Source organism: Bemisia tabaci, chromosome 1, assembly GCF_918797505.1.
Source record: "Bemisia tabaci chromosome 1, PGI_BMITA_v3".
In the NCBI taxonomy this organism is placed as follows: Eukaryota; Metazoa; Arthropoda; class Insecta; order Hemiptera; family Aleyrodidae; genus Bemisia; species Bemisia tabaci.
The window spans coordinates 16348088-16373422 of NC_092793.1; the positions used below are offsets into that span (position 1 = coordinate 16348088).

At 40.1% G+C, this 25335-nt stretch overlaps 2 protein-coding genes across 5 annotated transcripts in view; both read right to left on the reverse strand.

Moving 5' to 3' along the window:
- Msr-110 overlaps positions 1–16443 on the reverse strand; it is a 98807-nt gene extending 82364 nt beyond the window's left edge. The window contains exon 1 of the mRNA XM_019055486.2: positions 16264–16443. Coding sequence (XP_018911031.2) covers positions 16264–16428 — 165 coding nt within the window. The 5' untranslated portion in view covers positions 16429–16443. The remainder of the gene's footprint in view (positions 1–16263) is intronic.
- A 2164-nt stretch (positions 16444–18607) lies between these two features.
- NKCC (sodium potassium chloride cotransporter) overlaps positions 18608–25335 on the reverse strand; it is a 39325-nt gene continuing 32597 nt past the window's right edge. For all 4 annotated transcript variants that reach the window (XM_072296948.1, XM_019055671.2, XM_019055685.2 and 1 more), the window contains exons 13-18: positions 24207–24418; positions 23258–23368; positions 22445–22559; positions 21790–21920; positions 20910–21024; positions 18608–20086 (exon numbers count right to left, since the gene is read on the reverse strand). In XM_072296948.1, coding sequence (XP_072153049.1) covers positions 19951–20086; positions 20910–21024; positions 21790–21920; positions 22445–22559; positions 23258–23368; positions 24207–24418 — 820 coding nt within the window. In that variant the 3' untranslated portion in view covers positions 18608–19950. The remainder of the gene's footprint in view (positions 20087–20909; positions 21025–21789; positions 21921–22444; positions 22560–23257; positions 23369–24206; positions 24419–25335) is intronic.

The following is a 25335-nucleotide window of genomic DNA, read 5'->3' on the forward strand; positions in this document are numbered from 1 at the left end:
ACCATGCTAAGGAAAAACGTCGTATGAGCATCATGATGTTGCAAATCTCCCCCCGACAAAGTATATATTTTTGAGGAAAACTATAAATATTTTCCCCTGAAATTTTCAGATTCTGTAAGTCAAATAGCAAAAAAAAGCGCTCTGAAAAATTAAGCAAAAATGTACGCAAGTTTGGAAGTTAGCGTGCTCGAGAGAACCCTCAAGTATTCGTTTTTTTACCCAAATAAATTTTTAAAAGCTTTAAAAAGCTTACGTTTAAAAGCTCATACGGCGTTTTTCCTCAGCACTGCAAAATGTTTCTCCCCGGATAGTTCGGGCTGTCATTTTGGAACTCCGGAAGAATTGAATCCAGCGGCACAAAAACCGTGGACCGCGCAAACATTGTCGCCAGCCCTCCGAAAAATCCACCTCTCTGTCGATCTTTAAGCCGTGAATCTAGTTTTTTCCGCGGAAAGCGACAGCAAGGAGCAGGAGTGAAACTCATCTGTGCATCCGTCGTGGCGCGGCGCGGCGCACGGTGGATCGCGAGTCAATAGGAAAGGTCGGACAAAATGTGTACACTTTAAACGCTTATAACTCCAATTATACAAAACTTTGAGGTACTAAAAGTGGTTCCATTGGGTTATTCATGAAATTTTCTTCCACAAGCACCCCTTGAAATTTAAATGTGGCGAGGTCAACGTATAATTTTACAATTGTTGTGAAAAACTTCATATCCGACTTCTTCCAAAGACTCGTTCCACTGTGTGGCGGTGCAGGAATAAATCTTATTCATTGCGGTCGGGTCAAACAATTGTTTCCCGTCCAGTGAGAAAACCTCCGACTATCCTCTTTCTGTTTGCAGCGTGCTGAATCTCTTCCTCTGTGGTTGCCACTTTTTACGTTGGCAGATACCCTCGTTACTAGTCCCGTGGAACTTTTTTCTGTTATTTTAGTAGAGGTAAAATGGCTGCTCAGAGACGATGTATCTCAGAGAACCCACTTTAACAAGCTAGGCATTGTAATCGCGTGAGGAAGAAGTTGAATTAGGAGTTCAATGCTACTTTTCGCCTAATGATTGTTAATGCACAACTTGTCCAGCATAAAATTCGCCAAGTGATGAATGATGAATGTTGCGGTTTGCATTTCCCCTATCAAAAGGTCCCCTGGGGGTATTTTGGGGGTACCCGTGGGAGTCCATTTGGAATTGACCCAGGATCCCATCAACTAAGGTCCTTCCGGGAGCCTTGAGTATTCCTTTAGGTCAGTCTGACTGCCCCAGGGGTTCCTGTTGGTCTCTTCGTTCATCCTAAAGGAACCCATGGGTGTGCTTGCCCAATTTTTCATCCTATGGGTTCCAATGGATCCCCATGAATTTTTCATGGGAACCCATCGGACCGTGTTGACAGGGTTATTGCCACACGTGTTTTTGCAAATTAAGTCAGGATCGTAGAACCGTCTGTTCAACTCTCCGACCATCAGTCCCTCCTGATTAAGCGAATCTGAAAATTGACTATCAAGAGTAACTTTCATACTTTGAGCAACGTAGCTAAAATATATTGTCTCTGTAGCTGGTAGTGGATTGACAGCGAAGCTAAAACTGTCGAATGACTTAGGGATGAATAATGTTTCTCCGGAATACCCATTTCATTATTCTTGAGGACTCTCTTTGAATTGTCTGATTAAAGTAAATGAGGAGGGTAAAGCGAATCTTGGCTGTAGTTTTGACATCCTCTAAGATCTGTTGGAAGGAGGTAAGGAGTAGCGATCAATGGAAGAATCCCCTTCACTGCACCATCTTGCCTTGCCGTCGACAAAATTTTTCAAAGAATTTTACTTCGAGTTTTCCTTATCATTGGATCAAAGCAACTGAGAGAACTCTAATACGGCCTTGATATGTAATATCTTTTAAAATATGGCAGAACTATGACTAAAAGCTTCTTAAAATAAGAGAAAAAAATAATATTTTTAAGTTTTCTCAGCGGCAGGATTCCCACTTGAGGGTTTTTTTTTTTTTGAAGTTTTGAAGTTTACTGTAAAAATGATCTATTTGATCGTTTTAAAATGAAATGATACAGGTACTTAAGTAGGTTCAACTATCAATACTATCAACAATTCAGGTACATCCACTTTTTTTGCCTATTTCTGACACATTAGTGGTTGATCAGAGGGGGAAAAATAATTAAACGGACGCAGCTCAAAAAGCAACTGCAACTTTGAAGCGAATAAAATTTGCTAATCCGAGTTTTCAATATGAAAGATCTTGTAAATATCAGTTGTAGGAAGATGACAAATGTACAAATCCGGCCGAGAATAAAATTGTTTCGTTGACATTTTGGAAAACCATGATGCTTCGTGGCAGTTTGCATTGAAATATTCAGCCATTTCTGAGCAAGATGTTTTATACCGGGGTTTCCATCTCGTTGAAAATCAGTCAGACTTTCCAGAGCTTGGCATCACGTATAAAAGAGACATAAAACTTGCCCAACCGAGCAATAGTCACGACAAGTGAAAGGTCCGACCTTCGTCCGCACATATGCAGCCATCCGTACTTTTACGGCCGCCCTCAGTGCTCAGAGGTCACGCAGGTGTCAGCCGAATCGCATGAGGCATTCAAAAATTGAAAACACGTTTTTCTTTTTTTCCGTCGAAATAAGCTATTTTCACGTGGGATGGCGTCATCCTCCAGCGGGTCGATTGTTGAATCGTTATCGAATGCTTCTGATCGATAAATCCCTATCTTAACAATGTTACATATCGATCAAGGTCATTCGATAACGATTCAACAATCGAGGAGCAGAGCTGACGTGGGTGACATCAGTTTAAGCTCCTGTTTTTATATTCATCCTTGTGTAGTAATGGCTAGTACCACGTCGAGATGTCGTCACCTTCCAGGCAAAGTATCACAAGCGCCATGCGACGTTTAAAAATTTCCGCCGCCTTTATATTTTTTTACAGAGAAATTGTTCAACGAAGCTGTCCGAAAATTTCACTGAATTTTCTTTGTGCTGCCGATAAAATTTAGTGAAATTTCCAAACAGATTCAACCAACAATTTCTCAGTAAAGAAATAAAATGGCGGCGGAAATTTTTAAACGTCGCATGGCGCTTGTGATACTTTGCCTGGAAGGTGACGATGTCGCGAATACTTGGGCAGTATTTTTTGAGGGTGGGGGGGGGGGGAGATGATTAAGGCAAATCGTGACGGATTTTCTGCAAATCTCGTTTAAGGACTTACCATTCTAAATTTCGAGTCGGGTGGCCAGTTGCATTTGTTTGAATTTTTTCAAATCCAAGATGAAAAAAATATTGCGTCGTATTGTTTTGCATCGTGTTATTCAGTTTCGAAAACTCTGCCACACATGAACTCACAAGGGCACGTATTCCAATACTGTTACAAATAGGCTGTCAGCCTACCTAGAGTTGTATTTATTGGTTAAAAAAGAAGTCGTTCATGCCACCAGGGCCGTGGTAAATGACTCTGGGCACTACACTAAAATACACTGCACAAGTAGGAACTGCAAACACATGCAAGGAGTGCATTGCTATTGGTGGGGGGGGGGGGGGACTTTTTGACCGCGAGGAGTAAACGCACTACGAGTTCATTTGACTCCGATTTTTAAACTCTACCGAATGGGATGTATCGTCGCTCCTCTGCCGTAAGTGCATAGCTTCATTTTTAAGTGAGTCCTGAGAGGTATGGAGATAAATGGACAGTAGGGCTCAACCCAAAAAGCAGTTACTCCAGAAGCGTGACAATATATGGAACAGGGGTAGTAGTGAAGGAATATCCGCGATTTTTAACTATGAAGATTGCTTAAACATATTTTAAAATTAAGCAAGCTCGAATTGCGTTTATTCTTTCTTTTTTTCCTTTCTTCTAGACGAGAGGTTTGAGGGACTTCTTAGGAATTGTTCATAAAGAAGGAGGAAGGCGGTCTAAAAGCAGAGAATTCCCGGCGATTGTGAACAATTTCGCATGATTGAAGGGGAATTTTTGAATCATAGAGGGTTTGCATGATTTTCTTAAATTCTGGTCATATCACCTGCAAGGGTCTTAAAATAAACACATACCCGTGTCGCGATCAAGATAAAATGGAGATCAGGTTCCGCCCTCCGCAAAGTTGCAGTCATTATTATTGGGTTCTTGTACATATTATGAAGGTTAGTTCTCACCAATTATATTATCAGACCTCTCAAGATTCAGTAAAATGGTAATATGTTGGTGTATTTTCCGAATCACAGCTTACATACCAAATTAGCTTAACTATATGTGATGACCGGGTGTTTTGTATGATCAAAAGTTTGAATAGTCTGGAGATCACTTAAAACCACGTTCATGAAAAGTCAATTTTAAAGCTTTGAAAACTTCTGCTGTTTACTGAGCTGTTGACATTTGCACGTATGTACAACATTTAGACGGCTTGACTTTTGCGTCAGTTTTGCGTCTACGCTTTCAGCTGTAATGCAGGTTTTACAAACGAGATTTGTTTTGAGTTAACAATGGGAAAATGCCTCTAAGCGCGATCGATCCGTTTTTGCCAACAATTTTAAGTTATATCAGTACTCTCCGATACCAAGATGCCTGCTAACTTCTGCTTTATACTGGAAAAAAGTGACTTGCGACCCACGCAGGAGCAGTCCTGGATTTCCCGCCAAGATTTATTCTTGGATCGACAAAAAAATCGCTTGAAGAAAGCAGGGTTCTTTTTGATACAGACGACTTTCATCTTGATGTGAGCATATTTTCTTCCTAATAAGAGCATTTGTGCTTCTCATTCAAGAGGAAATTTTCTTAGCGACGAATTCAGGAATATTTCTGCTGAAATCATGTCGCTTTTAGAGTCCCTTATATACCCAGACTTAAGACATCTCGATTTTCAGCGGGCCTCGGCTGGCCAATACTGGCCATAGTGTCACAATAGTGTGCTCCGAAACGAACGATATTGAGGGATAAGGACAAGGTCGGATTAAGGGGGTGGCCACGTGGGCCGCGGCCCATGGCGGCAAAATTAGGGGGCGGCAAATTTTGCAATTTTTTTAAATGCAGGTACAAAAAAATCGGATTCAGAATAAAATTACAAACAAGAAAAGGTGACAAAATCTCTCATTTCCTGAGATTTCATTAATTTCTAATTTTGTCGTATTTCGGTGACACAAAAGACTGCGCACCTTTAATTAGTTGAGTTAAGAGAGAAACCAAACACGTAATTTGGCCTGGAGCGGCGCGGCGCAGAGAGAAATGATGACGAGGACTTGAGATGAAAAGGAGAAGCCCTTGCCGCGGCGGTCGGCATGTAACACATATTAGCGCCTACGAGATTGCATGAATACTTCACGCATTGCGTCAAACACAGTACGGTCAACAGCGGTCGGCGCGGCGTGAAACGCACAGTGCCTACAAGACTGCAGGAATACTTCACGCATTGCGCCAAACACAGTGTGGTCAGCACGGCACGGCGCGGCGCGGCGGCGGAAGTTAAAATTATTAAACCACATTTATGTTTGTTCTTTCTTATTTTTTTAGTTCATTTCTTACAAATGAAAGGCCTTGTCCACACAGAGATAGGTTTACGGAACTGAACTTTCGCGCAAAGTTCCGTGAACTTTTGCTGGTAGTGTTGACAGGGCTTACGCAAAAAATGTGTCCAACACGAGTGAACGCGTCTTATGCACCCTTCTCCCTCCGACACGTTCACTTGATGGTTTTTATTGATGTTTCAAAATGAATGAGAAGAGGGCGGCAAAATACAGGCGGCCCATGGGCGGCAAGTAGGTAAATCCGGCCATGGATAAGGATGAGGAACCCTGCAATGTCTGTCATCCAAAAACAACAACATCAACAAAACCGATCAAAACCGAACCAAAGAAATTGCAATAAAATAAAATGAGATTGATTTATGAATAATTTCTCGATCTATATTTTCATTTCGGTGCGATGAAAATAACAATTTACACTTGATAAATCACAATTGCGTTACTTTTCCATTATTTTTGTTTACATTTGAGCCACCGCCATCTTGGTGCACTCTTTTGTGACTCCATGAGCGATAACCAATCAGAATTGGATTTTTTTTAGGCCCATTTCAGCCCAACCAAGCCCGACCAGAATTGAGATCTCGTGACTCTGGGTGTAAAGGGACTTCCGTCGCTTTTTTCGAGGAAGGGTACTCTTAGGATGGTGGGAAGTTAAGGAGTTTCTGCCTGGTTCTGTCGGATTCGGCAACTCTGCGCGAGGAGCTAGGAAGCGAAAGAGAAAGTGATTTCTTGAGCGTTTTATGATTCCGATGCCGGTGCCAATGGTGGCGACCGGTGCCACCGCCGCGTACTTACTTCTTTCTTGCATACTCTGTACCTCGGCACTCTGTACCTTTGCACTCGCCGTCAGCTGCGCCGCGTCGCACTGAGGTGACTGCACTCCGACGTGAACGTCGCAGCTCCAACACGAAGACAGAATCCTATCGCGCCCAGGAAAAACGCCATATGAACCTTCAGACGTTGCCAAATTTTCTTTGACAAAACACACAATTCCTTGAAAATCCGTCATTATTTATCCTTCAATTTTTCAGAGAATTTTGATCGTAATTTGACATAGAGTATCTGAAAATTGTAAGGAAAAATATTCACGATTTTCTGCAAATATGAAAATTTTATGGGAGGAAATTTGGCAAAATTCGAATGCTCATACGGCGAATAATCCATACACTGAAAAAAAAACTCCGGCCATGGGAGCCGCAATTACGGGCTATATAGACATACCGTCCGTTCCGGGCTCAAAGGCCGAAAATTCCGGCTACTGGATGCGTAGCTTCGATTGCTCCGGGTTCAGAGGCCGAAGCTACGGCTCCAGCAGCCGGAATTTTCGGCCTTTGAGCCCGGAACGGACAGTATGTCTATATAGCCCGTAATTGTGGCTCCCACGGCCGGAGTTTTTTTTCGGTGTAATACGGCAGAGCTATCCTCCCTTGTTTCATCAACTGAGCGAGACTCTCTCAGCGCGCAACATGTGCCACTATAGTCTAACCATTCAGTGTCCCAAAGTTTCCAGGAATTTTAGAGTCTATATCAATTCCTACTTCTCATTACCTCTACGGGAGAATTGTTCAACGAAGAGGAAAAGAGGGGTAAAAAACTTTTGCTCAGTTGTCACACGTTCGAAAAAAATCACGGAGCTATCTCAATGCAATGTACGCACAGGATTTTCTCGCGTACATTTGACTCCGCTATAGTTATAAAAAACATGATATTGAAGTAGCGGCCTCGATGAACCAAGTGGGTTGCGTGCATGTTGGCGTATCAGTCTACTTGTTATGGTGGGCTTTGTGTTTTTGAACTTAGTCCTATAGCACACATCTAAGGTTTTACAACGCAGCCGAACCAGACCTCGAACGAAATGAGCTTGTACCGAGAACGTAAACCGAGAACACACTCTTCTCGGACGAATGCACCTCGTGTCCATGCAAAAACTAGAAAAACCCTTCTCCTGACGAGTGGATAGGTGATTTGGTAGGCACTGAAATCGAAAAGAAGCTATGGATCGTATTCGATAGTGATTCCATATATCGTTTGTTTCAAAACGGAAGAATATAACCTTAAACCAAAATTTTAGCTGTTAATAGTCAGAATAGCTGAAAATTAGAAATTTCGTAGTAATTTCACTATTTTCAGCCAATTAGTACTCATACGAATCAATAATCTATTACAAATAACCCGTTCCGTCAGAGTACTCAATTGACTTTTGAGGCTATGTTTTTATTTTGAACCAATCGATATCGATACAATCTCACCCGTTTGATGTATCGAATACAATCTATCTCACATCGAGGCATTATTTTTTATTATTATAAATATATATATTATTAGTTTTCCGCATACTCAACGGTCACCGATGAGTTCGGGATCCATTAAGAATTATTCAAGATCTGTTCCTGCTCTGTCGAGAAAACAGATGGAATGACGAAGTTTATGCTGTTTACGCATCTTTAACTATTTTTAAATATTCGACTTGGAAAACAGACAGTTCTGATGCCGGTTATGTTTGATAAAAAACGGGGGGGGGGGGGGGGGTTGTAAAGGGATGCCGGTCAGAAGGCCCCTCCTGGCCATAAACGCGATCGCTGGAACGCATAATCAAAGATGGAAGCGCGTCGCGACTCAAGGTTCATGACACACCGTTCAAGACTCGGAATAATTATTTGACACCTACAAGAAAATGATTTCAGAGCTCCGGCACACTACACCAGCATTGAGGCTGTCTAGGTGGGTGGAGAAGTATGAGAATCACCGCCCGCTAAGGGCCCGAGGAACAAGGATGCCATAAAAAAAATTGCCGCGTTGGTGCCCCAGCATAGGCCCCAGCTCTAGCATTTTGGGACTTGAATAGGAGGAGGGTTGTCCCCAGTGACAAGAGACCCTCCACTCGTATCTTGGCAATGGCGGAATGCATTTACTTTCGGGTCTTCAAATTTTTTGAACCTACCGAATCTGAAGCAACTTTTTTCAAAGTAATTTTTGTTTTCATTATCTAACTAATTATTACATTCCTGTCTAATATTATTGTCAATGTCGTCTTTTGAAATACATCCATCTTGATCACTTCTCCTGGCCAAAATAGCTTATAGTTTCGGATTAACCGCGATTTTTGATCAATCCGCGGTAGCTCCGATCCCAATTAGTACCACGAATAATCGAGACTGCCGAAAACCCTCTTTGGAAAGATCCTTGGCTTAAGCAAGAAATTCTCGTCGAGGTATATTCAATAGACATTCCTGTTGATTTAACGGGAAATTTTTCTTGGAGCATTATACTCCAATTTCAATTCTTTGCGAAATATTTCCGAGTCTTATCACATATGTAACAATATTGAAAATGAAAAATCTCTCAGTTGCTGATCGCCTCACGGTGTAGGGGATTTCTCGGCACATTACCGCGGTTTGCGTGATTCAATTTGAGCCGCCACACAGTGGATCGAGTCGACAGGAGAGGTCGGACGAAATTTGGAAACTTTAAACGCTTGTAACTTCGTTTATACAAAATTTCGCGGCTCTGAAAGTGGTTCCATTGGTTTTCTCGTGAAATTTTCTTCTACAAGCTCCTCTTCAAATTTAAAATAGAACAGAATAAACAGCAAAATATGCTGTTTTAGTTAAAAATGTCATGCCCGACTCCCGTAATTGACTCGATCCACTGTGCGCCATTTGCGGCAACTGAGCCCGAGTCTGTGCACACCAGGCACGGTACGGCACGGAGGAGCGAAAGGCGGCAATGCACTTGTGTCAAATCGCTGACTTATTAAGAAAGAACGCCATATGAGCTTGCTGGCATTGCCAAATTTATTCTTAGAAAATGCGATTTTTTAGGGATACTTTTAAATAATTTCCCTACAATTTTAAGGGAATTTTGTTCGCAGTTTAATCTGAAATATCTGAAAATTTCAAGGAACGATATTCATAAATTACTTTAAAAAAAAAAAAAAAATTATCGGAGGATTATATGGCAATGTTCGAATTTTCATACGGCGTTTTTCCTTAGCGTGGTAGAGCGGCGCTGTGATTTCTTCAAATTGAGCGTCATGCGGTGTTGTCACGTGACCGCACTTACTCGCCGCTGCAGCTCGGAAGCCACCGATGATTACACGGCCATAACTCGGCCGTCCATAGAATGATTTGACACTTTATGACGCTTGTAATTATTTCATAACACACAGGTACAAGTGTCAACAACATATCTCACAGTAAAGCCGGCGCTATGGCAAATTTCGCAAGTTGGTCATATTGCTTTTCCTGTATTTCAATCCATTAAAAAAGCCGATACTGCAGATGGGTGAGGCATGGCCGTTATCAGAACACAAACAGTTAACAAAGAAGATGTTTTCAAAGGATACCCAGTAGATTTCCGAAAGCAGAAGCTTTTATCTGTTGCAAAATACGAAAAGAGCTGTTTTTTTTCTCACGTCGTGAAGCATTTTTCATAAGATAGACGGTACACGCTCAATTTTAACTTTACACTAAACTGAGACTTGAGTTTATGTTCTACTTCTTTGGTTGGAACCATCAGAAATTGATAAGTCAAATATCGCAACCGTTGTAAATCGCCACGTCGAATATCACAATCATCGTAAATCGATTTGTCGACTATCGCAAATATGTCAAATTTCGCACTCATCACAAATCGATAAGTCGAATATAGCAATAATGCCGAAGCCGCTAAATCAGTACATTATCTTTAGATTAAGATTGCTGATGTTAAAGAGAACCAGGGTACCAAGCCACGCTGAATGAATGAAGACGCTATTCATCGTGGCGTCACCATTGCAATTCTCCATTACATAAACTAAGATTCCAAAAATATTGATGTCATAATCTCTTTCAATGAGAATAGATCGATACATCGCCCTGCTCGATGGGATACAAGTTAAGATGAATGTGCAATCCGCTGATTTTCCAACGGCTGCACGGCGCACAGTAGGGCGAGCCTTTCGAGAAGGTCGGAAATGAATTTTTTGACTAGAACCTGCAAATTTTGATTTTGTCACATTAAAAACAACTACGGGGCAAGACCCTCTGACTGCTGCGCGGTCCAAAACCCCGAAGCACTTCGCGCCTCTGGCGTTATGAGTCATACGCGTTACTCCTATGATGTTACACTAAAGAGTAAGTTGAGGGGTGCCACGGAAAGATGATCGAACGAGAAAACCAATAAAACAACTTTTAATAATCCGTGTTATGTATTAACGGAGGTATACGCTTTTAAAGTTTCCACATTGGTTATGTACAACATCTCCCATTAGCTGGCTCCACTGTGTGGAGCGGTGAAGAGGTAATGGTGACTCCCCGCAGCCGTCCCCTTTCCTCTTTTTCCTCGATGGGGGAACGTAGGTCCGTGGTGGCTCATGATGACACCAACGTGACCCCGAGGGAGGGAAGGTCACGATTCAGCATCTCTGTCACCAGGTGGTGCGCAAAATATGAGAATTCACCGATCTGAGAATTCTTCTGGTGCTTAGTTTCACCGAGGTTCAGACGAAGCTCGTCTTAAGGCGAGTGACTTTGGTTAAGTCTTTGACTTACGGCCGAGCTAACTTTCTTTACAACAAGATAAAATTCCTCCCAGGCGACAGTACGCCCTCAAAAATTTGGTTTTCATGTAGGCAGCGATGAGGACCCCATTCAAAATTATCGAATCCCTTTCCCAAAGTGGGCTAAGAAACGGATGATTACAAATGTTGGCCAAAATTCATCGAGCAGCTGGGTTTAATTCTTGACTTCAGCAGAGCGTTTCTTTCCTTTGGGTTGCAACCCTGCCGATTTAGTCGAAAAAGTTAATCCAACCCACTCGTGGAAATTCGCCTTTTGAAAGCTCTCGGTCGACGGAGGAGAAAATTGACGGTTTCAAATATTGTAAAAACATGTGGAAACTTCGATTTGAAGGATTGAACTTCGCATTAAATTCACGACTCACGCAGTGAAAAAAAAAACTTTCGGATGGTCTCTAAGAACTTTCATACAGCGGAAGTTGCACACAACGATTATGCAAAGTTCCAAGGTCAGACTAGATTTTTAAGGAATTTTCTCAAGTGCCAATTGGTGGCAATATCTTTTTAATTCCACGAATAATGGGTTAATAAAAAACCATTTTTTTTCTTTTTCTCTTCTTTTAAGTAGGTAATTGTTGTTGTTCATACTTTTAAGTTGATAGTATGATGTTCATTCAACCATAAATTGATACACCACAACTCAGACTTGCCACCGTGATTCTTTTAATAATAAATACGCTTGGCAACCCCTTGCTTCAGTTAAACACTTTCATTAAAGCAATACCTGCACAGTTCCCAGTCAATTCTCTCCCTGGTCGCGCGGGTCTCGCGAAAGCCGCGAAGAATCGCCATGGAGGACTATTCCCGCTTCGCGAATGCGCTGCAGCTTTTCAGCTTCAATTTCACAACTCCGCGCTCAAAATTTCAGGCTTATTGAGCTGAAATTTAACTCTTTCGATTGATTTGCCTTAAGCTCTTGGCTAAATCTTCATCGAATGGCATGGGCCCGAATTTCTTTGGCCAGGTTAAGTACGGCTGAAAGTTGCAGCAAAAATGTCGACTTCGTCAGTCGATCGCTGATCAATGGTTTGAACCATTGAGGAGCCAAATATGGCTCGAGCCTGCTGTAAGAAAAGTTTAATTTGCGTAAACAGCTTGAGTTTAGAGTGAGTTGAGTTTTGAGTTAGCTTATTTTCAGAATTTATTGCCAAATTTAGAGAATAGGTTTCACAACTTGCGGTTGACCATGAACCAATAAGATTTCGGCTAAAGATGATACTTTGGTTATTTACAAGGCACCGAAACCTTTCATTTTTTTGTAGAATATTGGACGGTATTTTTTTAAAGGCTTTTCTGGAAAAAAATAAATTAAATAAAATGAAATTGAATCACATATGCTAAAATTTTCTGGAACATTTTACCCAGATCCTTATAGCATGAAAATGTAGCCAATTGCCAGTTGTCATACGGAGGATTTTCTTACAAGTTTAGTTGGCAGCCGGTCAAAAACGACGAGGACGAGAGTACATTGCATATTTGAAACTTTCGAGAACAAACGGACGATTTCTTTGCATAATCACAATTAGTTTTGCGACGCAAACCGGTTCACCTTTCACGGCGTTTACGAGTTTTTTCACGTTTTTTTATTCTTTTTTTCCCTCTCAGTCTGGCGTGAGTCATGAACGTTCAAACCACTCAGCACTCGACATTCGGGCACAGAAAATTTAAAACAAATATCCAAACCAACTTTTTAAAACATGAGAACTGCAATGGCTGCGATCATACATTCACGAGCTTTGACGCATAATTCACTTGGTATTCAAGAGAAGTTAATGTAAAATAAGATCTCGATTGTAACAGATAAATTTAAGAACACCGCAAAATATAGGGATATTTGTTGAAGAAAAAAAGTATTAGTGTAATTATAGTTTTCAAATAAATTTACTAAAACACGAAAATAGAGCATCACAATTTACCATAGACATGCCTAAGTCGGTAAAATTATAAAAAATGTGAATTTTAACAGGGACTCCCAGTTTAGGCGAATGCTGTCATTTGAATGATCTCAGTGTTACGGTCTTAATACTCAATAGTTGCTTTTCACAATTTTGAAATTTAACGATATTCGGCACACATAAGATTGCGTGTTATGGAGGATTTTTCTGTCCACAAGTTCAATAAACTCCTTCTTTAAAAATTTAATTAACGCCAAGGATGTTTGTGACTGACATAGGACCAGTGGCGTGGCGTGCTTTGCGATATATCGATCGATACGCCATTCAAACCTATGAAAAAAGATCGATTATTAGGGTGTTCCCAGCGAACACCTTAGTAATCGATTCTTTACCATAGCTTCAAATGCCGAGATATCGATAATCGATCATTCACGCTACGTCACTGCATAGGACGGAAAAAATCATCCAATGACAAATATCAGTGGTGCACTAATTAGCACTACGATGTAAGTCTAATTTAGGATCGCCAATGATAAGGGAAAATAAAAAACAAGCTTAATTTTCTGAATATCATTAACCTCGCCATTTTCATTCATAACATCGTAGTCGATGACTTATGAAGATTAAACGAATCATATATTTTCATGAATGCGTGCTTGGTGTTCGAACAAGTGAAGGGAAATGCAGAGTAAGTGGGGGGATGCTCTTGCATGTGTGAGGGATTTTCGATCGAGGTATTGTATGGTCCGTCAAATTTTGCGAGAAACACGATGTTGCCACTGCTTTTCTCTGAAACGAACTCAAAAGCTTAAAACAGCTCTCAAGTTGAGGCCAAAATGGAGGGGATATCCCACCCTACCCTGAGGGTCCACGTCCACATCAAGACAAACTCTCCATGCAAAGAGAGGGAGCAAATACATTTACAGGGCTGCCTTTTTTATTTGGAGACTCCAAAACTGAAAACACCGCAACCCAACTTTATTTGGGGACTCCAAAACTGAAAACACGGCAATCCTGCTAATGTATTTCCTCCTCAACGTATAGAATGAGATATCCCTTCCATTACGACCTGAACCTTGAGAGCTTTTTTGAACACCCTATCTTTGCACGGAGGGTTTGACTTAATAAAGAGGTGGACTCTCAATATAGTGTGCGGGATATCTTTTTCATTACAGCCTCAACTCTGAAAGCTTTTTTTGAGTTTTTGAGTTTGTTTTAGAGAAAATCCGTGTTTCTCGTGAAATTTTATAGAGGAATCAGTATTTAAATCGCAAATTTTCTGACACCTGCAAGAGCTCTATTGGTCCAAGAGAGGTCTCATTGGTAGAGATGGTTTTTCGCTAAGTGATGAGTAGGGGTGGGAGTTGGGGGTTACCTCAACTGCGGATACGATATATGCCAACAATAATAAGTACCTGACCTTACGATTTGACTTTCAACTGAAACAATATCAACGGCAATGGTAACATTTTGATATGCATTTAATTACGAAATAGACCACATGCGATTAGCCCCGATTTTATAAATAATTCCTCTTCCCCGTAAGTTAAAACAACAGAGATGCGTGACTTCAGCAATTTTCCAAATAAAATGTTTTTTTTGAGTAGAAATTCTTATTTCTATAACTTCCGGTGGATTTAGAAATTTGGCTGAAAGATTTCAGTGGGAATTTATATGATTCGATCTCTATCATAAAGATTATTGCGCGGTCTTAAACCTTTTTTTCGGGAGCTCACACGCCCAAAAAAACGTATACATATGCGTAAAAAAAGACATGGAAGCGCACAGACACAATATCACAGCTATCAATCGCAATTCGAGAGAAGTCTTCGGGGCCAAAACTTCGGTTCTTCTTCGCGCAGAAATTTAATCCCCTGCCCTTTAATGCTTCATCCAAATGGTTCATTTTTCTTGCCATAACCGCTGATAAAAATCTCTTGCCACACTTTTGGGGAGGGAATTAAGAGAACAAAAACAAACGATAACACACCAGCACTGTCACAGGCCCCCCTTTTAATTATCAACCGTACTTTGAAAAGCATGTTTCAGTTCCCATGCTCGTGCCCCCTCCCCCCAAAAAAAAAGAAAATCCCAAAAATGTTTACTCTACTTTTACCTTCTAATGCTTTTGCACCAATAATTCACCCCTAATAATATCTTATTTTGCAAATGAGAGGGTGAATAAAAAAAAAAGAAATAATTAGCCACCAGCACCTCATAGTTATTAACCGAACTTTGAAAAGCTGTTCGTCACCAAAAACTTCTGTTTTTGTTCTTGCGCCACTCAATTCGTTGAAATTTCTATTCCTTGCATTTTACCCTCAATTTTATTAGCGTGCATCCATCTTTGAAATTTCTTCCTACACTGAAGAGATCTTGAGAATATCTTGCCGCACGCTTGTGCGTTGTGAGGGGAGTAAATAAAGGGAGAAAATCACACCAGCATAGGTCCACTCTCACAGTTGTCAGCCACACTCTGAGAGAGTCTCCTTGGAAGCAAAATTTCTGTTTCCATTTCCGCGACGCCAATTCCTCCGGAAATATATTTACCCTCATTTTACCGTTAATTTAATCTTATTATCCTTCACCACACCGCCTCCTTTAAACATTTCTCGATGCGCTATCGAAATGAGGCAACTTGCATGCATAAATACTACCATAGGGATCTGAATGGGAAAATTCTCCGGATTCATCAACTAAAATCTATTTTTCCGCGAAACTTTGACAGAAAAACTCACACACATGCACATTTACACGGTAAATCACTCACACGGTGAAAAATTAGCAGGAACAACCCCGCGAACTTTCCTGATAGCTCTCGGGAACTTTCTCAATAATTTTTCAGAAACTTTTTTTTACCCTTTCAGCAAGGGTGAAGTAACTTCACCCGTGAAAACTTCTTGAGAAGAAGAAACTCGCACGCGGACGCACTTCCCTCGTGGAACTTTCCCGAGATAGCACCCGGGATTTCCCGACCAACATCCAATTTCCCGGGAAACTTTGGCGAGACACACATATACACGGTAATCACTCATCATTTTTGGGGAACCGTCCACGGGATAATTCCCGTCCCGTCCCCAGCAACAAACACATGCACATATCGACGATAACCACTCATCGTTTTTGGGGAACCGTTCCCGGGATATCTCCAGTCCCCCTCCCCAGAAATTAACTTTCCCGGGAAACTTCGATCCTTAGTACTCATTATTTCGTGGGAAAGCGCGTGTGGGGTTTCTACCCTTCCAGAACGGGGAGCTCTCTGAATACCAGCACCGAATTAAGAGAGTGGACTTACTGGGGGTGGCTCCGAGACGTAGACATCCGAGGGGGGGTAGTCCTTGACGCTGACCCCAACGGTGGACACGGAATCCGACTGCGCTTCTTGTTGCTTGTTCATGGCTGCCGCTCTCGTGCAGAACTGCCGCGGATGCGCCGGTCTCTCATCGCGGAGCCGCGCCATGGCCGGGCCCCCACCAGCCGGCGCCCGCGGACCCAGGGGGGGACCCGGTGCGGGAGTGAACTGCTCCAAATGACACACTTTAACCTATCCTCCGTCTCCGCTCCTGCGCTTGCGCTCTCAGCTAACTTTCGTTTGTTGGCTCCTGTAAGCTCTCCAGGGTCTCGTTTTTCAGCTCCTCTTTTCAGTAGAGTATCTATATGGGAAGGGTACGACATGTCGGAAATTTTGAGGTAGGCCATGGAACTTTTAGAGCCCAAAAGGGCAGCCAACATTTGAAATCAAATATTTATTATTACAGTTGTTACTATCCGTCGCACAGTGGATCGAGTCAGTGGGACAGGTCGGACAAAATTTGGAGATTTTAAAAGCATACAACTCCGTTACTGCCAGACTTTGAGGTTTTAAAAGTGGTTCCATTGTTTTTCTCGTAAAATTTTCTTCTGGAGGCACCCCTTGAAATTTAAAATGTGACGAATTAAACATCAAAATTTTCAGGTTTAGTCAACAATTTCATGTCCGACCTTTCTGATTGACTCGGTCCACTGTGCGTCGTTTTAAAGCACGTATTTGACTTGATGTTCGCATACATTTACTCATTTCTGCGGAAGGGCGCCCATTTATGTATATTTTTGGTCATCTTGGTTTGATATTGAAATCTGAAGTTGACAACGGCATTTCTCTAGTGTTTTTCGTGTTAGAAGGTTGACTGCCCTTTTTTCCCCTTAAGAGCTCCATATTTCGACACGTCCGTATTCTCCCCAGGCACTCTAATTTCCAGCTACTAAGGTGGATATTCAGCTTTTAGCTCCAAGTATCGCTAAGAATATAATATCCTTCAGGGATCCGCACTAAAAAAAGCAATGAAATCGAGCAAGGTAAAAGTTAAAGTCGGGGGTCAGGGGCCTCTATAAAATACGTATGAGGCTAAATTTGGGATTTGGGGAGCTGCCTCCCTCTCCCCCTTCCCCAAGGCCGCTTCGCAGCCAGCGAAATCGTCAAAATCGCCCGTTGGTGGTTAATGAGCAAATAATTTTCATTGGTTACAATACGATGTTTCAAAGAGAAATTTTCCCCCAAACAAAATTCTTAATGACTTTCTCCTTACTCTGACTTTTGATTCCTTCCTTGGAATAGGACCTTTGGGCCGTCTTACTCTCCTTCCTCACCCCGTCCATCGAGTGTCTTAAAAATGATTTTATTTGAGTAGAGAGGATGTTTGAAATTATATTTTCAGTTGAACTAATTATAAGCGAAAAAAAGGACGTTATAGTCTGATTTCATACTCTGAATTTCGGATTATGCTGGAATATGGATGCCATTTGTGACTGCCTACGTCACGGGGTAAAAACATTCTCAAAATAGGACCACTATTTTTCTCTATGCATCACGCCGAAGTAAGGTTTAAAGTCACGCAAGGTAAGCTGCTTTAACTTCCACCGATGAAAATAGATGAGGCATCGCAAGAGCAGACCATGATTCCGTCGACGGACTCGTATGACGGACGGGCGGGCGGGCGGGCGATCGGACAGTCTCTCGGCCGTCATCGTGGAGGCGCGGGCGTAAGGGACTTTCACCCATGTTCCGATGGGTGTTTGTCTCGTGGATAGAAAGTTCGCCCAGTTTTAATCTATGCACGGACGCAGTTTTCCTGTCACCGCTCCCGCTGCCCGCTGCCCAGCGCTGCCCCTTGCTCGCGTCTTCATGCACGCCACCCGCACAACATCACTCACAGCGTTGCCATGTCGCAAAATTTTCTCTCAATACCACCGTGCTAAGAAAAAACGCCGTATGAACATTCGAGAGTTGCCAATTTCCTTCCATAAAATGTCTATTTTTGTGGAAAGTTATGCATATTTTTCCTTGAAATTTCCTGATGTTTTCGATAAAATTGTGAACAAAATTGCCTGAGAAATTGGAGGAATATTATTCAACACTTTTCTCGTGGATCACTTTTTAATGAAGGCAATATGGCAACGCCGGAGGGCTCATACAGCGTTTTTCCTAAGAACGGCAGAATACTAGTTAGAGGTTCAACAATAAAAATGTCAAAGACGTCAATATGTCCATACGCTCAATACGTCATTCTGTAGAAAATTTAATCACGAGGAGACGGTCTAGAAAAAGAACGGAGGTACACAATTTAATTCACGAGAGCTGAAGGGAAATAAAGACGAAAGGAGTGTTAAAAAACACAACACAAATATATTTGTACAAAATACTGGTGGGTTTTCAGGAATTCAAACTTATACCTAAGCTTTAATCGTATTTTCTCAAAAAGAAAAGTAATACTGTCATCACAGTCGATTAAGGTTCTTAAATGTTGGGTCTTTTTACAAAAGAGCTCGCCTAAAAAGTGTCCCAAAAGTGATTCCAGAAAGGGGCACATAATGCTTTTGTCAAGACAAGCTCTTTCTGATGTGAGTCAAAGTGGTTTGGTGATAGAGTTTTTAATAACTCTGGGGACCACTCGATGTATACTCATCTAAAATAATTAAAATTTTTCTGCAGCCTGTAAATTTATTATGTGCACGAAGCCACTTCATATAAAATCTATAGAGCTACTTAATTTATGACAATTTATAATGAATAAAATTCTCCTAGAGGCAGTAATCAAATATGGTACATTTTGATTTTCTTTCGTCATGCCTGCAGATGAATTGGACAACATTTTACGATAAACTGCTATTTCTGTCAAATTTCAGAAACACCATGTGTGCTGTTAGTTTCTCTTCTCAGATGCTTGCTAACATGAATGAGCCAAAAATAGTAGTTTATCTGTTGCAAAATGTTGTTTAATTGCTCAATAACCAACATAAAATACGAATATTAATTTACATTATCTTAAAGGTACACGCGCGCAGATGTGGGTAAATATGAATGATTGTTAATATAAAAATGTAATAAAAATGAATAATTTGTAATGTTAAATAACAAACCAATGGCTGCAACGAAGGCTCTTCGATCTTTGGGATGGTTTTATAAGTGGTTTTGGGAGAAAAAGAGCTCTGTTGTTTCATACTATATACGTTGAAATGGAAGGCTTGGGTGCAAAAACGGCATTCTCAGTTTCAGTCCCTCAGAATTTCTCTTTAAATTTTCACTTTAAACAGGAAGAATATCACCGTCAATAAATGGAAATTTAACTGAATATTCTTATAATCTAACTGTATCCTCAGCACAAATCTCGAGATTGATGGCCTAATATATTTTCCTCACAAAAAAGAATGGAATTTTCGGTAGTAAATCTGAAATCCTCTAATGGGCAAGTGCCTTATTTGCACAAAAATTCTCAATTGATAAATGTGGTGTTAGAGAATGACGTGTTTCCGCGAGGAAAAATTTAAACACTTGTCAACTCCTCACTCTTCCTACAGTTAAATAGTGTACGCAGAGAAGTTGCGTTTCATTCGAATGTTCTATGTACAGTGATTTTCTTCTTCAGCCCGATCGAGGAGGGGCACAGTTGAAAATTAGGCAACTCCGCCTGGTATCAGAACCTTCTACTAATTTAAGGCAGGCTCTTCAAGAGTAAAAAGTGAGAACGTCTGTGTGGTTGCCGCGTGTTAGCAGGCAAGGAGGCATATTTGACGTCAGCAGTTCCAGCCATGCCATGTACAGAGGTGCTGAAACCACGTCCTTCCGTGGGATTGGCAGAGATCTGTGTGGGGAAAAAATCAAAATATGAGAGGAAATAGTGACTGAAAGCTTGCAGACAAAGGAAAAACATGTATGTATGTATACATATAGCCGCTTTTAAAGCGCTCTGTGGCGCTCTGCGACTCCTAGCCGCTAATGTCCTCTATCCTCCCAAAGCCCTTCAGGGAGTTGGCAAACCCTTATTTCTTTCTAAGAACCCCTGTCGCCACCCTTTCACTAGGCGTCCCCTTCGTCTCCTCCCAGGAGGAACTAAATCAAGCAATTTCTTTAGCAGCCTTTCGTCCGTCATTCAAAAGAGAAACATCACGTAGCAAATACCGAAATAAGGATCAGGAATCATCCCGATTGAGATCTACCGAAGGACCCTCTAATGATCTTATTGAGATTCGTCGGCACCGTGAGGAAGCTCCTATCGGAATCAAACGAAGTTTTTTTGAAAAACATGGATAAGACAAATGATGTGACAAAGTTACTGTCGGGTCAATCAAAAGAAAATATGCTTACAACAAGTTTGTGTGAATTTAAGACAATGCATGTTAGTTTTTCATGTCTTTAAGTAATCGGACTATGCGGTGACGTCGAGTGGGCATAAGAATAAATTAGTCTACTGGGAGACTTTAACGCAACATTAGAAAAGTAAGACAATTATTAATTAGAATCTCTTATTTCATCGATACCAATGGTTGAAGTTACGCTTACACGTCGGCTGGATGGAGTGATGGTAATTTTGCCATGATGCTTTGAAATTGGCAGCAACTTGAAATGGACACAAGCTAAGAGTGGTCAATGCTGTTGAATTTTTAGTGAGAAAAGTAAGTACTTACACGACGACTAGAGCAGCATCTTTGGAGTTAGCATGGAGAAATTCATGCAATTTCATGAGTCTGTTTGTTTTCTCGGACAATAAGTTCATTTCCTCGTCTCTGATTATAGTATTTTCTGAACAAAAAAACAAAAACAGGAAACTATTAAATCAATACGGATAAATAAATTCTATCAAATAAAAACGCTCATCACTTTATTATAATTCAATGATTAAGAATTTAATTGGAGTTGTAAAGGTATCACGTATGTCATTCTTGCCGACTTTTTTTTTATCCCTCTTCCTACCTTGTAAAATCACCCTTAAAAGAGATGCTAACCACCTCAATACTATTGAATTACGTAAGACGGGTCTGAAGTCCGCTCCTCGCAAACTTTCCAAAAAAGAAATCAACAAAGAAATCCCCAAAAGTAACTTTAATTGCATGAACAAATATGTTTTAATTATAAATAATAAAAATTCTCTTTATTGGAAAATATAAAATTAGTGCAAGGAGAGCTCAGACCACATCCTTGATGGAACTCACGTACTACCTGAATGTACTTTTGCGCTGCTAACAATTGGATCATATATTTAGCAATTAGGAACTATAATTTCTACCTCAGTTTAGAAAAAGCAAATTTACCATTAGTGTCCCTATGAACATAAATGTTTTTATAGATGAGCCTCGAATTGTAGTTCCAAATTGCAAGCTGGATTCAAATTATCCTGGAAACCTATGGTTACACATACACAAATTTTACACGGGTCCATTTGCTCATCAAAAACGGACTAGATATCTCATTTATTCACGGGGCCCCTTTACACCTATACATTGAAAATATTGTTATTGCTTTCTGTTTTGCCTGATTGAGAGGATTTAACAGTACAAATAAACTTACCGGTATGCCTAAAGCTGCTAAGGAGACTTTCAAACAGAGTGACCGTTTCTTTTCGCGGTCGTCCGTCTAACTCACTTAAAATTTTCAAACTAGAATAGCCTATACGGAACTTACTGAGTAGATTTGCCAAGCTGAAAACAGAGGAGAAAAAAATGTAAGTTACAATTGGTTACTATCAAGCAACTACACAAAAATCAAATTCTGCTTATGCTGGTCGATAGTATCCGTATTTCAACACGTTATAAAATGCGCCTTCATTTTCAAGTCATACGACTTGAGCTACAAACTTCGTTCACTTCATTGACCTCATCAAAAAGCCACCAAGCCAACACAAAAATTCACTATGCCATCAATGGATTTTCCTTTCATGTTCCAGAACTTGTTCATGATCATGCTTTGATCAAAGACAAAAAGAGATCTATCTTCTTTCAGTTTTACCGTGGCATATTGTCAAACAGTATAAAATCAGTTTGCGATGCTGCAGACCTCCTGTCAAAAAATTCTCCGCTTATGTATTATTTTTTTATTTTTTTTTAAGGGAATTTTTTTTTTTTGCGAAGGAATAGCTGAATCTCCCGCAGTAAATATTTGTATCATTTTAAAGATACCAAAACATTATTTATTATTTAAGTCTCCGGCTTTGATGCAGACTTACTTTCTTTCCTCGGCGGCGATATCTTGATGATGATTAGTCAGTGCAAAAACTCGTAGATCGCAATCTGACCATCGCTTTCGTGTGCTGACAATATAAGGCAAGAGAACAGTCAAACCTGTGAGATACCAAAAATGACGTTTTTACAAACAATATTTGTATGATAATAATATTGTGAAAAGAAGTAATTTTCCCTTTCTTTAATATTATAAGAAAAGCAAAAGGAAAAAGAAAAAAATTCAAAGAGCGAGAAGCTTGTGAAACTTTGAGACTAAAGGTTTTATAAATTATTTGTTTTTTTTTTGTTTTTTTCTCTCTTTTTTTTTGAAAATTAGGTTAGGATTTCTAAACCAATATTGCTTAACTTTTTGGTCGTCAGTTGATATTAGAAAAATCTGAGCGTTAATCTCCGAGAGTAATTTTTGTACGACAGGAAAAATATCGATGGCCACAGTGTAAAACCACCTATCTCCGATTGCGTTGTAAGAATTCCTGCCATACTTCATTTTGCGTTGGCAAATTAGTCAACGTAATGTCTTAAAACTGTCTTGATTTTTTCTCTTTCTTAGCAAAATATTCTGTATTCATGTCAAACTATGAAGTTGGCTTGATAAACCTCGAAAAAATAAAGTAGTATCAGATATTTTGAAACGCTGCAATGGAGATACGAGGTTCCGCACTTTAGCCATCGATATATTGCAGTACGTTGTCTCTAACAGATATTGGCTATGGTCAAATATAAGTCTTTGAGTGCATGTATGACCATGCATTATACATTCAAATGCGTAGAACATAATATTATAATGAAAAGCATACCACCGTCGTCGTAGAGCCACCAAATATCGATGGTGCCTTTTTGCCGGTGCTCTAAAACGGGTGACATCCCTGAGTTGGAGTAATTCAAGTTCCTGAGATTAATAGTTGCCTCTGAAAAATTTGGAAACAGAATTGTAAGCATTTTTATGCGAGCACACATTATGGTTCGTTGGATTTATCTAACAATTCAAATTTTCAAAGAATGGCGTTGGGCGAACCTCAAAAATATATAAACAATTCAACCTCTATGAAAGAATAAGTGAGTTTATCTTTATTTGAGGAATAATTGATTTTCAGCTTTCAGCCTTATTCTTTTCGTCTTTTTTATGAAAAATTGCAAATATAAAGTGCAGAAAAAGTTTCTCTCAATAGTCTTTTAGAAAGTTTAAAGGAAGCTTTCTAAGTATCTCCCATTGCTAAAATAGTTAACCAAAATAATTTTAAAAATTTAGTAGCCTGCCTGATAGGTATGTTACATTTCCCTCGATTTATCAGCATTTCCGTGATACGTTCTTGTTTTTATTTGTCTTAAAATTCTAGAAATTTCAAAAAATACTCAGAGAAACAGGCTTAAGGAACTTCGACGGAATAAGTGTATTTGTCAACCAGGCACTTTCCAAAATGCCTGAATTTCTCATTTTGCCTGCGCTTAGTACATCATAAATTAGGGTGAAAAAACGAGCGTAATTTTTCTGCAGAAAGATACTGCGGAGAGAGACAAAAAAATGGATTGCTGGTTTAAAAATTCAACTGTTAAAAAGAGTGACTGCAATATTTCAGCAAAATTGCATTTTTGAATAGTGGGAAGCTAATTTAACCGGGGGTGGTTAAAGTAGCAATTTTTTGTTGTAAAATCTACACTAAAACATCGCAGTCACTTTTTTCAAGTACGAAATTGTTAAATCATCAATTCAATTTTTCCGTGCCCTGAAATGACAAGTAGACATACCTGTGTTCGAGGAGGTCAACGCGACCTCCTTGGTCAGGTCATAATTTGAGTCTGAGGGTAAAATAATGCCAGATACACTCCGGGCGATAGCGAACGAGTTTTTATCGATCAGTTCCGTCTCATCCATCCCTTTATTCACGTGACCGCCGTTACTATTTAATGTAGGCGGCAGTCGTAGAACTGTCACGGACATCCGGTTTTCAAATGCAAATCTGTGAGTAAAAATCATAATTGATAACAACATCCAATATTATTTACTAACTCAATACCGAGAAAATTGCCTAATTTGTTATAATAATTTGGCTGAATTGTTTGGATGTTGAGTGCGAATATAAACACTCTGCGTAATTTGACTAGAATAATTTGAATCTCCTGTAATTTTGGTGAAGAGGTCAAACAAACAAGTTAATTAAGTACTCTCCGGAATAGAACTATCAGAAGAACGAATTGATAACGCCTATCGCAAAATTGGAATGGGCAAGACTAATTTATGAAAGCATCAGGATTTGTTATTTTACTTTAATTGAATCATTACAGTTTTGTGATACTTTCGGAAATTTTGGAAATCCTGGTACTGGAAGCAGGATGATAGATTCAATTAAATATTTTCCTAATTTTGGCTGCTGAGCAAAAATAAGTTACAGATACGACCATCTTAGATTCAATCTAAATCAGGTAAGAAAATAGACAAAATCATCCTTTATTTCCGAATCATCACCTTCTGACTCAAGACACAGCCTTCGAAGTTTTAACAATTGCAGAGACACGTCTGTTGAGCGTGTCACAGCATTGTTTTTTGAAGGCTCCATCTTACAGGCACAAGTACGTCGAAGCTATACGAGTAATTAGGAGCTTCCTCCGCGCAACCTCATGTGTCTCTGCAATTTTTATAACTTCAAAAGCCAAGAACACCTCTCCTAAACGTAACAAGTCCTCGCTTAATTTTTTTTGGTGTTTTTTTTTCCGTCGCATTTAGCGGGTTTTCGTGGAATTTCTCACGCTCTGGTATCGATTGCTCAATTTTGAAATGTTGAAGATGGTTGAGGAGGTTTCTCCTTCCATGGCCCGGGCCAGTCACAGGTGTAGAAATGAATCAATAGACAATGTACGAATTCAAGAATTGTTATAA